At 36.8% G+C, this 12,348-nt stretch overlaps 1 protein-coding gene across 7 annotated transcripts in view; it reads right to left on the bottom strand.

The window, feature by feature from the left end:
- Positions 1–90: 90 nt before the first annotated feature.
- Positions 91–12,348, bottom strand: part of KIF27 (kinesin family member 27) — a 33,857-nt gene continuing 21,599 nt past the window's right edge. For 5 of the 7 annotated variants that reach the window (XM_032981823.2, XM_032981824.2, XM_032981822.2 and 2 more), the window contains 9 exons: positions 11,173–11,378; positions 10,128–10,349; positions 9,667–9,780; positions 8,421–8,597; positions 7,576–7,791; positions 6,347–6,553; positions 5,327–5,525; positions 4,771–4,935; positions 91–2,572 (listed from right to left, as the gene is read on the bottom strand). In XM_032981823.2, coding sequence (XP_032837714.1) covers positions 2,109–2,572; positions 4,771–4,935; positions 5,327–5,525; positions 6,347–6,553; positions 7,576–7,791; positions 8,421–8,597; positions 9,667–9,780; positions 10,128–10,349; positions 11,173–11,378 — 1,970 coding nt within the window. In that variant the 3' untranslated portion in view covers positions 91–2,108. Of the gene's footprint in view, positions 2,573–4,770; positions 4,936–5,326; positions 5,526–6,346; positions 6,554–7,575; positions 7,792–8,420; positions 8,598–9,666; positions 9,781–10,127; positions 10,350–11,172; positions 11,379–11,993; positions 12,132–12,348 lie in introns of all 7 variants that reach the window. The other 2 variants (XM_032981830.2, XM_032981827.2) reach the window with 2 other exon arrangements.

Below are 12,348 nucleotides of genomic sequence, written 5' to 3' on the forward strand. Positions count from 1 at the left end.
ATAATAAAAACCTATCAGATAAAGTCTTGTGATTAATTAGCAGAAATAACAGGGGCTACATATTATCTGAAAGAGATAAACCATTTTATTTGTTAGGTCTCATTGAGTTACATACATGGGAACATAACTCACTGCTTACTTTTCCCTGTATGATGGCCTTACTGGCCTCTCTCATTGCTTTGCTTATGTTAGGTCCCTCTCACGGGCAACAGTTCTTCCACTCTTCAAAAATCACAACTGTATCTGATGTATTTATCTACCTTGGCATTAGGTGACATTGTAGTTACGTATTGAAATGGGTGCGTGTGCCATACAGAACCCAGTGTTTGAATGACTACTTAATCTGCAGTGTCACAGCTACAGAAACCTCCAGGGCACCAGCTGACATCTACTAGTGATTGAGTTGTACTTTCCTACATTTTCCCTGGTTTATTTTGCATCCTTAAAGAATAGGTTTTTCATTTGTGGAAACTTCAAATGAATAAATATTTACAGAGTACTCTGAGTTGTATGAAAATGCACAGTATTAAGAGGAAATGCCCTCAACAATTCCTTCACTTAATATGGAGATGTAGTAAATACACATTTGAAACCGTACGTACTTGTTTCTGTTTATTGCTTTTTGACTAGAAGCATTAAGTGAATTATATACACACTAATATTAACATTAGTTAAGGCTCAGTATTTCTATGACTGTAAAAACAAGCTCAATCCAAAACCAACCAAGACAGACCCCAATCCTTATCTCACAATTCGGCTGAACAATAAGTAATAATTACGTGTAACTGCGAGAGATACAATCATTTGACATGTTAAGTGGTTTATCTATCTGATTAGAATGAAATAGTTCGCAGTCTACTCAGAAAATTTAAAAATGCGCCACAAGACTATAGGGCCATTTATCATGCTTTAATAGCATCTTCATAATGTGAACAGATTTGAACTATGCTTGCAGCACAGAAAATGCAGTTATGTTATACCTACAGCCACACATGCTATACACAAGACCTCGCCTAGACAACAGCAAAAAGCAAACATTCCTAAGTACTTCTAGTAATTTACAAACATTTCCAAACAGGACTGGCTGAAGTCCACCACTAAAATAAAACTAACCTTACTTTCAGTACTGCCACTTTTTATGTAGGAGAGAGTTACAGTTAGAAGTGTTAATCACATTTAAATGTGGACAGTTGGGTCTCTGCCTTCGTGTGGCTGTTAAGCATATGCTTCTCAGTGACCACATTCCTCTTGTGAAAAAGATTTGCTTTTCATCCTGAATGCATTACCAACAACAGTATTAGTGTAAACTGAAGGATATGGGTAGCCATTGCTCTGAAGCAGATATGTAATCCAGAAGAATAATTTGTCTGTGAAAGAACATGACTAGTACAAATAATATATTCGTCCAACTGTCTAACCTAGAAGATGCTGAATTTGGTCCTCTGTTTTGTTTTGGTGTTTTTTTCCATTTTAGTAGTACAGAAATAAATATTCACACTTTGAATTGCCAAGTGCAATTATTTAAATGTCCAACAAACAAAAACAGGAAGTGAAACAAGCAATTATCTTAAGTTCATAAATAAGCCATAAAGAAGAAAAAAGAAAATTAAGTACTTTTATGTTCCTTTTCAGGAACAAATTTATCTTTAGGTACCAGTGTTGGTCTCAAACATGGCTTGTATAAAATGTTTTTAGATAAATAAGCGTACAGGAGCCAGTCATTATCAATACTGGGTGACAGTCTGGCAATTAAATTTTCTATCTATATATTCAAATAAATTAAATAGTTTGTTACTGATTCTGACCCAAGAAAGTCATGTACAATATTGTTCAAGGAATCCCAAGTTACTGCAAAACAACAAACCCATATAAATAATTTCTTCAGTATTAAAAGGCCTTTGAATGAAGGTTCTTAGATACTGCATTCATTAAAATCCATCTCAGATGCACTGAAATTGTGTGAGCATAACACCTAAAGACTTGATAGTGAGCAATCAGAACTAAAGAACACTTACTCTCCGTGGTTGATACTTAACAAGACCATGAACAAAGAAATCTAGTACAGTTTCTTCGATAGCAACAGCTATCAAAAATGCATGGAAGGGTAGCTATGTCTTTGTGACACTGGACTTTTTGTCCATTTCAATGGAATCCGGAGCAATATAACTGACGCCACCTCCAAGACTGGAGCGTCTCAAAGATAATTCAGAGGGAGGAATGTGACGTAGCTCTCGGCGAGATAGTTTTACTGGAGTTACTCCTTGAAACTGTGTTACAGCCTCTCTTCTCTGGATGACAGAAGGTAGCTGAGGATGAGATTTTGAAGGCTGAGCTTCATCTGTTCCTGTTTTGTCATCATTAATGCTCAACAAACATTCTCTGTTGCACCCAAACTCTGAAACATCTTCTCCAAGCTTGTGTGAACTCTCCTGTGCTCTTAAAATATTTGTTCTGTCTGTTTCTTTTATTTTCTGTGGTCGACTGTTGGTTTCAGGGTTAAGTGTCGACTTGAATTCTTCAGAAGCAACTTCTGCTTCATCTAGACTGGATGCCTTGTCACCAGCACTGTTACCTAAAGTGAAATTTATCAGGAGAAATAGCTAAAAGTCACAACTCATCTGAGTGCCTGCCATCAAGACATATTAGTTAGTCAATACAGTTTTACAGCATCAGTAACTTGTAGTGTGAACGTGGTAAAAAATTAACAGCACCTTACATTTTGTCCTTTCTGTTAAAAAGCTTGTCATCTACAAAAACACCAGGGATTTTAGCTGTTAGTTTCCTCTGACAAGGTGCTGGTAATACAACCCTCACCATTCTAACCTGTAACGTATTCTAGCAAGCAGTCTTAACTGAACCATGACAGTCAAATATGAAATTATTCATATATTGAAGAACAGTTAGCAATTACACTAGCACAGCACACAAAACATTCTGCAGATTTGTCTGTAGCGTACACACAGGACTGTCCTGGCTTCAGCTGGGACAGAGTTAATTTTCTTCCTAGTAGCTGGTACAGTGCTGTGTTTTGGATTTAGTGTGAGAACAATGTTGATGATACACTGATGTTCCAGCTGCTGCTAAGTAACGCTTACCCTAAGCTAAGGATTTTTCAGTTCCCCATGCTCTGCCAGTGAGGAGGTGCACAAGAACCAGGAGTGAGCACAGCCAGGGCAGCTGACCTGAACTAGTCCAAGGGATATTCCATACCATAGAACATCATGCTCAGTATAGAGACTGGGGGGGAGAGTTGGCGAGCAACTGCACTGTGCATCACATTTCTTGGGTTTTATTTCTCGCTGTCTTTATTATATTCCTTTTCATTACAATTACTACTACATTTTGTTACAGTTACTATTTTATTTTATTACAGTTATTAAAACTTTCTTATCTCAACCCGTGAGTTTTACTTTTTTTTTTTTTTCCCCCCGATTCTCCTCCCCATCCCACTGGGAGAGCAAGCTGCTGTGTGATGCTTAACTGCCGACTGGGGTTAAACCATGACAAGGGCTTTTATTATTTTCAAAGCTCAGCAACAAATTATAAAGTGTTTTTGTGACACTATATTGCAGCATGAGTCAAAATGTATTAAAAATAACTAAATACAGGGTATTTCTTATAAAACTTACGAACATACATATTTGAAAAAGTTGGATATTCACAAGGATCTTCTCCCTTCTCCTTGCTACAGTTTGGCTAGGATGGGTGTTTCCCCACAGGGATACATGTCCCAAACCACATGCTTCTTTGAATGTAAGACACAGACTAGTCTTTCCCACGCTTATTTATAATCCAGTCTCTAGAATATTCATGTTCACAGTTTGACAGTGTGCTCTATAGTAATGAATGTGTTGGCTTATTACCCTGCCTAGAGGGCAAGGGCTGGGCCTTAATTCACTCTGGGAGCAGCAGGTATCTACGTGTTAGGAAGGCATGGCACTGCCTGAGTGGAAAAAAACAGAAGCAACCATTGGGAGGGAGAACCAGCCATGATGAGGCTTAAGAAGAAACACAGGGCCAAGAAGGCTGTATTGTGCGCGTGAGGTACTGAGGTGACGTCATGAGGTACGAGACAACTAAAATAGTCACAGAAACCGAACCTGCTGTTCTCCTCCACCTGAATAACTCTGTTGTAGGTTTTGATTCTGGAAGGTAGAACATGAAACAATTAAAAACTTCCAGGAGCAGCTGGTTGATGGTTTGCTGTTCATGTTTTGTTTTGTTGTTATGGTTTGTGTGTGTGTGTGTGTGTGTGTGTGTGTCAAAGCACAGAATCACACTAGAAAGCGTGCTTTTTTTTTTCCCCCTACAAGTTTATAAATCCTCTCTTTTAGCCTTAATAAGTAGGTAAAGTAAGTTAGGAACCAAAAGTATGGGATTATTCACTGGCAGTCTCCCAGTAAGTAACTTCTATGAAACCAAGTGCTGGGAGCAGCCTATCTAAAAGCATGGCATATGACAAAGATGTTAGTTTCGTCATTCAGACCCTTTCTGATAGTAAAATTATTTTTTCTTAATCACAACAGTTTGAGGATGTAGATGCTGAAGTTATGTTAGAATCCAGAGAAAACAGAACAAGAATTTAAACCACTGCTACAGCTACAAACCTATGTTGTCTCTCCTTTGAAACTGGAGGAGAGGTGTAATATATTCATGGAGAACAGTTAGTTCAGTAAAATGATGATTTTTATCTGATACCTTTCTGTGTGTTCACCACCCTACAGGTGGTCTACTGACAATTGCATAAGTATTTTCAGGTAATACACTTACATTTAGTGGATACTAATAATTGATGGGATGACTCTCCAAAGAGGCCCTTCAATTTCTTCTTCAGCTCTCTGCTGGTCTTCTTGTAGAAAAATAAGTCTTTTTCCAGTTGCTGGACTTTTACTTCATACCCTTTCAAGGTTTCTGCAATACCTTCACTATCATGTTCTAGGACAAGGAAAAGTAGTTTAAGAACCAAGTTATCTGCCTGCAGTGTGCACATTTTCACTAGTATGACACAGGATCAAAAAGGGCATGCCAACCCCATTTGTCAGTTTAATAGGAGCATTTAGAAGATCAAGATCATCAGGACTGGTGTCTTTCAACTTCCCAGTATTAGCAAATTCAATATGAAAATACAACAATTCTGATACCACTTTAAAAAATACTAAGTTTTCCACCCATATAGACACCATGTATCCCCATTTCTCAGCGTCCTACACAACATCCAAATTGGTGACAGCCAAATTTTTTTTTTTTTTCAGTTGGAATATAGCATTTCTCAGTCGCGACTGAAGATAATATACTTGCTGTACAATCACCCCCAAGCAGCAAATACCTTTGAAATGATGCAGTATTAACTGTAGTTTTTTCTCATGTTCTTTGTGTTGTAGGGTCAGCTGCCTGTCACACTGCAACTTCATGTGTTCAAGTGCAGATTCTAATTCACGTATTATGTTTTCCTGGTCTATGAACTTCATTTCCTGTTCTTCAATCTGTAGTTGTAATTTACGTTCAGACTCACGTAGGCCAACAATCTAAGAAAGAAATACACTTATTTTTATTTATTTTATTTTATTAAAAGCTTTTACCCTTCTGCTTAATAGATTAAAGCATATAAAAGCAATAGTCTCTACAAGCCATAAGCTTGTACTGGAAACAGACTTGCTCGTTTGCTACAAGTTGACACTTCAGAAATGAGCTCTGTAGGTTTTTTGATCACATGGACTAATGGATTTTTTTAATACCCTGTACAGAATTTAAACTGAAAAAACAGTGTTTTCCTGATTCTACAAAACTTCCATTGTGCATCCCACAGATAACTTGCTCATAAAACCACCCAAGGTTCCACCAAACTCACAAAGACACACCATATTCTAATGCATTTCATTTTTATGTTTCCAGATGTCAGTATGATTCTTCAACATGTCGCTGTACACACTTCAGGAAGTGTATGCAAACATAGTTTATAATGGATTTAGAAAAAAAGAAGGAATACTAGCCTGAGCTTTAAGAAGCCTGCAGTTGGGAATAATTTCAACATGACACCACTATTTAAATATGTTGCAGCTCCAAAAGTTAGCTACATAGAGGACTGGAAAGGAGCAAGGAAATTTCCAGATTTGCAGCACCTTTTAAGCTAATGACCCCACACCAAGATATACAAAGTTAGCAAACAAGTATCCTATTTAGCTTTATGTAAACATTTAAAATATCTGAATTAATAACAGATCTATGTAATCTGAAGACATTTTCACTAAAAAGTTTGTTAAATTTATTTTTATTTCTCAACACCATTTCATTATCTAGAATAATAACAGAAAATAGGATAAAATATTACTCATTAGCCAAAACAAACCTTGTTGAAATATTTGAAGAGGATAGCTCTGAGGTCAGCAGCAGACAGGGAAACTAGTTTTCCTATTACATTATTCTCACTCTGTGAAAGAATCTGAGAAGATGACCTAAGCAAGTGCTGGCGATTCTGAATACTTTCATTCTTGTAATCAATAGCAGCCTCCAGGGCTTCAATTCCTTCTTCCAGCTGGAAAAGGACATGTTCTTCCTACAGAGAAACACATGACTGAGATCTTTAAAAAAAAGTGTAGAATTAATCTTTCTATACATAAGATATCTTTAACTTCAGTCTCAAGAGCGAAAATAAAGGGCAAGACAAACTAGTAGTAGTAGTAGAGAGAATGGAATGGGAAAAATAAGAGGTAGAGTACAAATCCAGAACATCTGTCTTATTCTGCCATAGTACCCCTCCCATGATGCAGAGGTCAAATAAATGCTTCATCAGAAAAACAGAAGTCATGCTTCCCTTTTTATCCTTCCTTCCTTCATCCTCCCCACAGTTTGACTTCTGCTATTATTTTTTTTTTTCGGTTGTGCTAGTTTTCTCTTAGATTAATGAATGAATCATGTCATTAAGGAGTTTGGTGACCATAACTTATCTAGGGAAGTGGTAGAAATGCATGGCCTGAAGCACTGCAGAAGATTTTGAAGAGTGAGGCAGGAAGGGTTCTTCCTGGCACATTATCACCTCAGCCACAAGCCCATACTGCTTCTCAAGACCTAAAAATAATCTGTACATTTTATATGAGTTTATTTTATCTTCAACATAATTATACCGATCAACTCAAGTGTGGACCATCCAAGACACATGACTTATTTTTGTTGCAAAAATATGGAGGCCTTCAGGTGAAGTTTGCTTTTTCACAAAACCTATGAAAAAAGTCAAGGGGCATCACTATGCAAGTACATTGCTTTGCTCTGTGTCCTGACATTATAATATCTGCCTATGATAAACTGATGAACTTCTAGTTTCCTTATTTCTGTTGATATGATCCTTAGGCCAGTGGAGTTTGTCAAGGCACTAGCTGAATTAAGTCTCTCTGAACATAAACTTTGTTCACTGGTATGCAAGTAGTGCTATCGTAGTATTTTAACGTTGCTATTTACAAAAGTACCCAACCTCTGTTCCTTGGTTCTAGCTTATCTAATATTTGGAGACATTGCAGGCTGGAGTGCTTTATTATACAACACTACCTAAGATCTATATTTATCTCAGAGGTGCTTACTTACTTCAGTTGACAACACTTTTCCATCTTTCAGTTTCTCATCCACGCTATTTCTTCTTCTGAGCAACTGATCCCTTTCCGTCTGGAGAACCTGAATTTTTTCCAAAATGTCTGTCTTATCTTCAGTGGTGCTGCCCTGAAGCTGCATACCTTTATCACACAGTTCCTGATCCAGCATACTTAAGCGAGTAGACAATTTCATACTATCTTTGTTTAAAGCCTAAAAAAACACAGCAACCATAGATATAAAACTAAGATACTCATTCCAGTAAGAGAAATGTAGGTGAGACTGTCACATTCTGCAGTAAAAGACTTGCTGGCTTCTTGCAATAGGACATCATCTATTTTGAGAAGACAGCTTCTATAAAATTTACTATTTATATAAGATATGAAAGAAAACAAAACCACTCAACATGCAGTTTTCCACATACTAAAAATTAAAGGGACTAGTCTATTATAAGTGACAAGGATACTTTAATTTCTATTCACTTTTGCTACTGAACAAAAAAAAAAATACAAAATGTTTCCCTGTCATGTTCTCTAGTTTGCAAAAGGACCGAGTAGCTTTTAGGTATTATTTAATGCTCTGCAATAACAAAACTCCACAGTTCAGATTTTTTTGTTTTGTTTTGTCATTGGAATTTTGAGGAGAAAAAGTGAATAAAAATTAGTATTCTGTGTTATTCACATTTTAAATGTTGATTTGCCCAAGCCACACAATAACTTCATGGCAGTGGTAGAGACCCAGGTCTCCTGGCTTGAGGCTGTTCTGCTATCTATCCACCTTCCCTCCCTGTTTTTTCAGCCAGCACTGTAACTGTGGTAAGTTTTATGTTTTTCTTAAATCACCTGGCTAGATCTCAGTTTCTTGATTTCCAGGTGACTTTTCTCGTGCAATAATGCTTCTTTTTTGGCTACAATAGCTTCTCTTTTCTTTAAATCTTCTTCTAGTTCTGCTAACTGTTGGTGTTGTTGGAGAATTCTTTCCATTTCTTCATCCAGCCATTTCTTTTGCTCTTCTAATTTCTAAAGTTTAAATAAAGATCCAGACAGCATTAACCAGGACTTTTTGGGTCAGAATTTTATTATTATGTTTTTTCTTTTTTAGAATAATTGATAAAATTGTAGAAGCAATTGACATTTCTAATGTTAACAATAATTCTGCAACAGAATCTTGACTCAGAATAATACTGAAACTGGACTGACTTAAAAAGAAGCTCAGCAATGTTACATTGCTACATCTTGTATAAACAGATCTGTATCAGATGCTTCTAAAGAAATGTATTATTTTTCTAAGAACAGTTATATAAGTAGATGTCTTCTATGGGATCACAGAAACTAGGTTTGGAGGGTACCACAGGAATTCAGCTAGCCCATCCTCATTGCATTATAGTTGCCCAAGACCAGCTATTTGTGGAAAAACATTAAGTGATGTGAAATTATGAAGTTGAAAGAAAGAAAGACAGTGAATGAGAGCTCTGATCCTGCCAGCACAGTCCATTATATATTTACTCTGAAGCCACAGTTTATCAGTGGATATATTCCTGGTAAGGCTAAAAAGCTGCCTTTAACTTTTTAAATTTTTAACTTTTTAAATTTTTTTTCACCTTTAAAAACTTTGGGTAACTCATGAAACTCTCATGTTCCAATGTCCACAGCTGAAAAAAATGTAGGTGGCTCTGCTGCACAGGATATCTACTTTTCTAACCCTGTTAGGAACAACCAAAACCATAGAGCTCTGTCATTTCTGTCAGAGGAGAAAACAAAAAAACCCAAACAAACCATGGAACATTTATAACAGAGCTCATCGGGATCACCCTCAAACTTACCAGACAACCAAACATGCTGAATTCTTAAGTCTCTGAATCAGCATCTTTGACAAATCAAGGAAATAAAACACATTAGACCCTCTCCTTTCCTTCATTCAAAAAGAGTACAAAAGCTGCTAGACTATACTCCCAATTTTTGCTACAGCAAAAAAAAAAAAAAAAAAAAAAAAAGAAAAAGCTCTTCTTCCAAACACTTTACAAAGATGACTAAGGATGAAGAAACACTTTTATTTAAGGACCACACCGATTCGGAATAGATTGGCTACCTGTAGCTTCTGTGAAGTTCCCACTGAGTTATTTTTCTTCTTTTTAAATGCAGCAATCTCTTTATCCTTAAGTTTAAGGATTTTCTGTTGTTGCTCCATCTTTAGTTGAAGTTCCTATAAACAAACAAAAAGTCCCATTGTTCCTGCCTCAGTCTGTTTTTAAAATGCATTTAATGTCAGAGTCCACACAAGTATATAATCTGAAATACTAACCCTGAATTTACATGTAAATCTGCAATTTAGAGCTAGACATCATGTAATAAAATTTAAAAAAAAAAGCTGAAAGGCAAACTGATGATTTCTGTGAAAATGTTTACAGAAAATTTCTTCAGTGCATTGGTCAAGCAAGTCATTACTTAAAACTATGGAAAGCCTGGCAGTATAGTTTATAGTCTTTGGGAAAGCAAAGGCAAAACTAGCTCATCTCGTTCTTTGTTACAAAGAAACAGGAAGAATCATACTTTAATTTGTTGCTGGTCCCGCTGAATCTCTGCTTCTAGTTGCTTCTTTTTTTCGCTCTCCTCACACAGTCTCTTCTGTAGCTGGGTCTGCTGATGCTTCATCTGAGCCACATTCTGCTCAAGCTCTGTTGCTTGTCTCTCATTTTGGTTAGATAATGAAGCCAGATTATTAGTGTCTTGCTGCTTCTTCTGTAAGGCCTGAATGTTCATGGCAAACTTCAGCTTAATAGCAAGAAAATTTAAATCTAAAACATGAATCAACTTCATTCTTTATTTCACTGAATTATTAGAATCTGCAAGACTTCCTAACTTTTGCCCAAACAATCACTCATTGTTTCTGTGGTTTCTGAGCGATCCAGTAAAATTGGCACAGGCAGAATTAATCTCAAGCAACATGAAAAGGTAAAGATACTGTTCATGCCACACAACACAATGAAAGTAGTAAAATATAACAGAAATCACAGGTCTGGAAAATGTGCAGAGACATAATGCTGCCAGAATGCTGGTCCTGAGCTCAAGTCAACAAGCCAGCTACTTCTTTCTGTATGGGGCTTGCCTGACCCACCATTCCAAGACCAAGAGACACAGAACACCTAAGCTGGCCCTACACAGAATTTAAACTTAGGTACAGCATAACTTAAAAGTAGACGGTCAGTACCAAACAAATATGACTGTCTCGAGCCCGGTTTTGCAAACCATCACAGTGATCTGCTTAGAGCTGGAATTTATATAGTATTTTAATAAAAGATCAATTTTATTTATGGCAGATAATAAACTTGTAAGAGTCTCCTTCTGTAGGTTCTTTTATGGTACTACATCACCCACTTCTTTCTTGGTTTCGTATCTACCAAGAAAATACTGTATGCATCTAACTACATATAGGTTAAATGTCATTCTGAGTATAATAGTGTTAAATTTCTCATTAGCTACTTCAATCCCACCAGCTTCCAATGTGTGAAACCAGTGAGAGTTTTACAGAGTGTTAAGGTTCAAAGGTGATAGTGAGACAGAGATTTGAAAATCTTAATGGCCAGTTCACGGATACCTGCACTTTCAACTTAGCTGCATCCATCTTCTTCCGGAACTCTTTTTGTAACTTGGCTTTCTCAGGAACGTCTCTCAGCTCCTTACTCTCCAGCTCCTGAAGCCGCTTTTGTGTTTCAGCCAGTTCCATTTTGGCCTGCTCAGATTCTTGCTCCAGTTTGGTTATCTTCAAAGAATATTGCCTGCTTACAGACTGAGCGTCCTTACCTTAAAGACACCATACCCAAATAGTTTAAAAACAGCAGGATAATCAGCTGGAATGTAACATTTAATTCCATAGTCGAATCATTACTTACTTCATTCTGGCTAAACCAATAATTTCTGAGACATTTTCCAACCCTAAAAGAACATACAGTTCCTTTCTAACTCTGAAACAGAGATAAAGGAAGGAATCTTAAATCTGAATTCTTCATGAGTCACCTGATGTCACCAAATAAAGTGCCATCTGAGTGCCAAAAATAGTGAAATTCTTCTGCCTACTGCAGTTTTTGCCATAAAAGCTCTTTTGTATTTCATAAATTTTGCTTTTTTTCCAGAAGAATAAGGCATTTATTTATTAATCAACTTTCAGCTTAATAATCATTAAATGACTCTGGATGGTGTTTCTACTCTCTGACTTGCCCTATTTGGGTGATCTTTCCCAAAGTACTATTTGGGGACACAGAATCTTTCTCATTATCAAAAGGCAATCTCAAGAGAAGGTATGCAAGCAGAAGAGTGTGATGGAAGGGGTTGAACAAAGAGATCCTTACTGTTGTCATAAGGCTAGTTTCTGGCAGGCATATATATGTGTAAGGGATGTAGTCTAACAGGGACACTGACCTTTTCCCTCATCCACTTCTGACTCCTGCTTCTCTACTGCAGTGCTGGGAATGCTTACATTCCCAGCACAGTGATGTATCTTCTCTCCTATCCCAGACACCATGTGACAAATGCATGTCCATGAAGAGATCAGTAGCACTGAGCATACATGAAAAATTACACTATTGGTGGATAAAAGCAATAATCAGCAAAGCACAAAAAATGTTTAACAAATACATCTGCGTATCATAGCAGAGTAGGTTGTAATCAAAATTTACAACTTTCAGTGCAATCATAGCAAGTAATTAAAGTCATGAATACTTAAGTTATTAAAAGTATACTTGCATAAGATAATTACATAAAGATTAAGACATAC

The sequence above is a fragment of the Tyto alba genome, unplaced genomic scaffold (genome assembly GCF_018691265.1).
Source record: "Tyto alba isolate M040663 unplaced genomic scaffold, T.alba_DEE_v4.0 Super-Scaffold_13, whole genome shotgun sequence".
Taxonomy (NCBI): domain Eukaryota; kingdom Metazoa; phylum Chordata; class Aves; order Strigiformes; family Tytonidae; genus Tyto; species Tyto alba.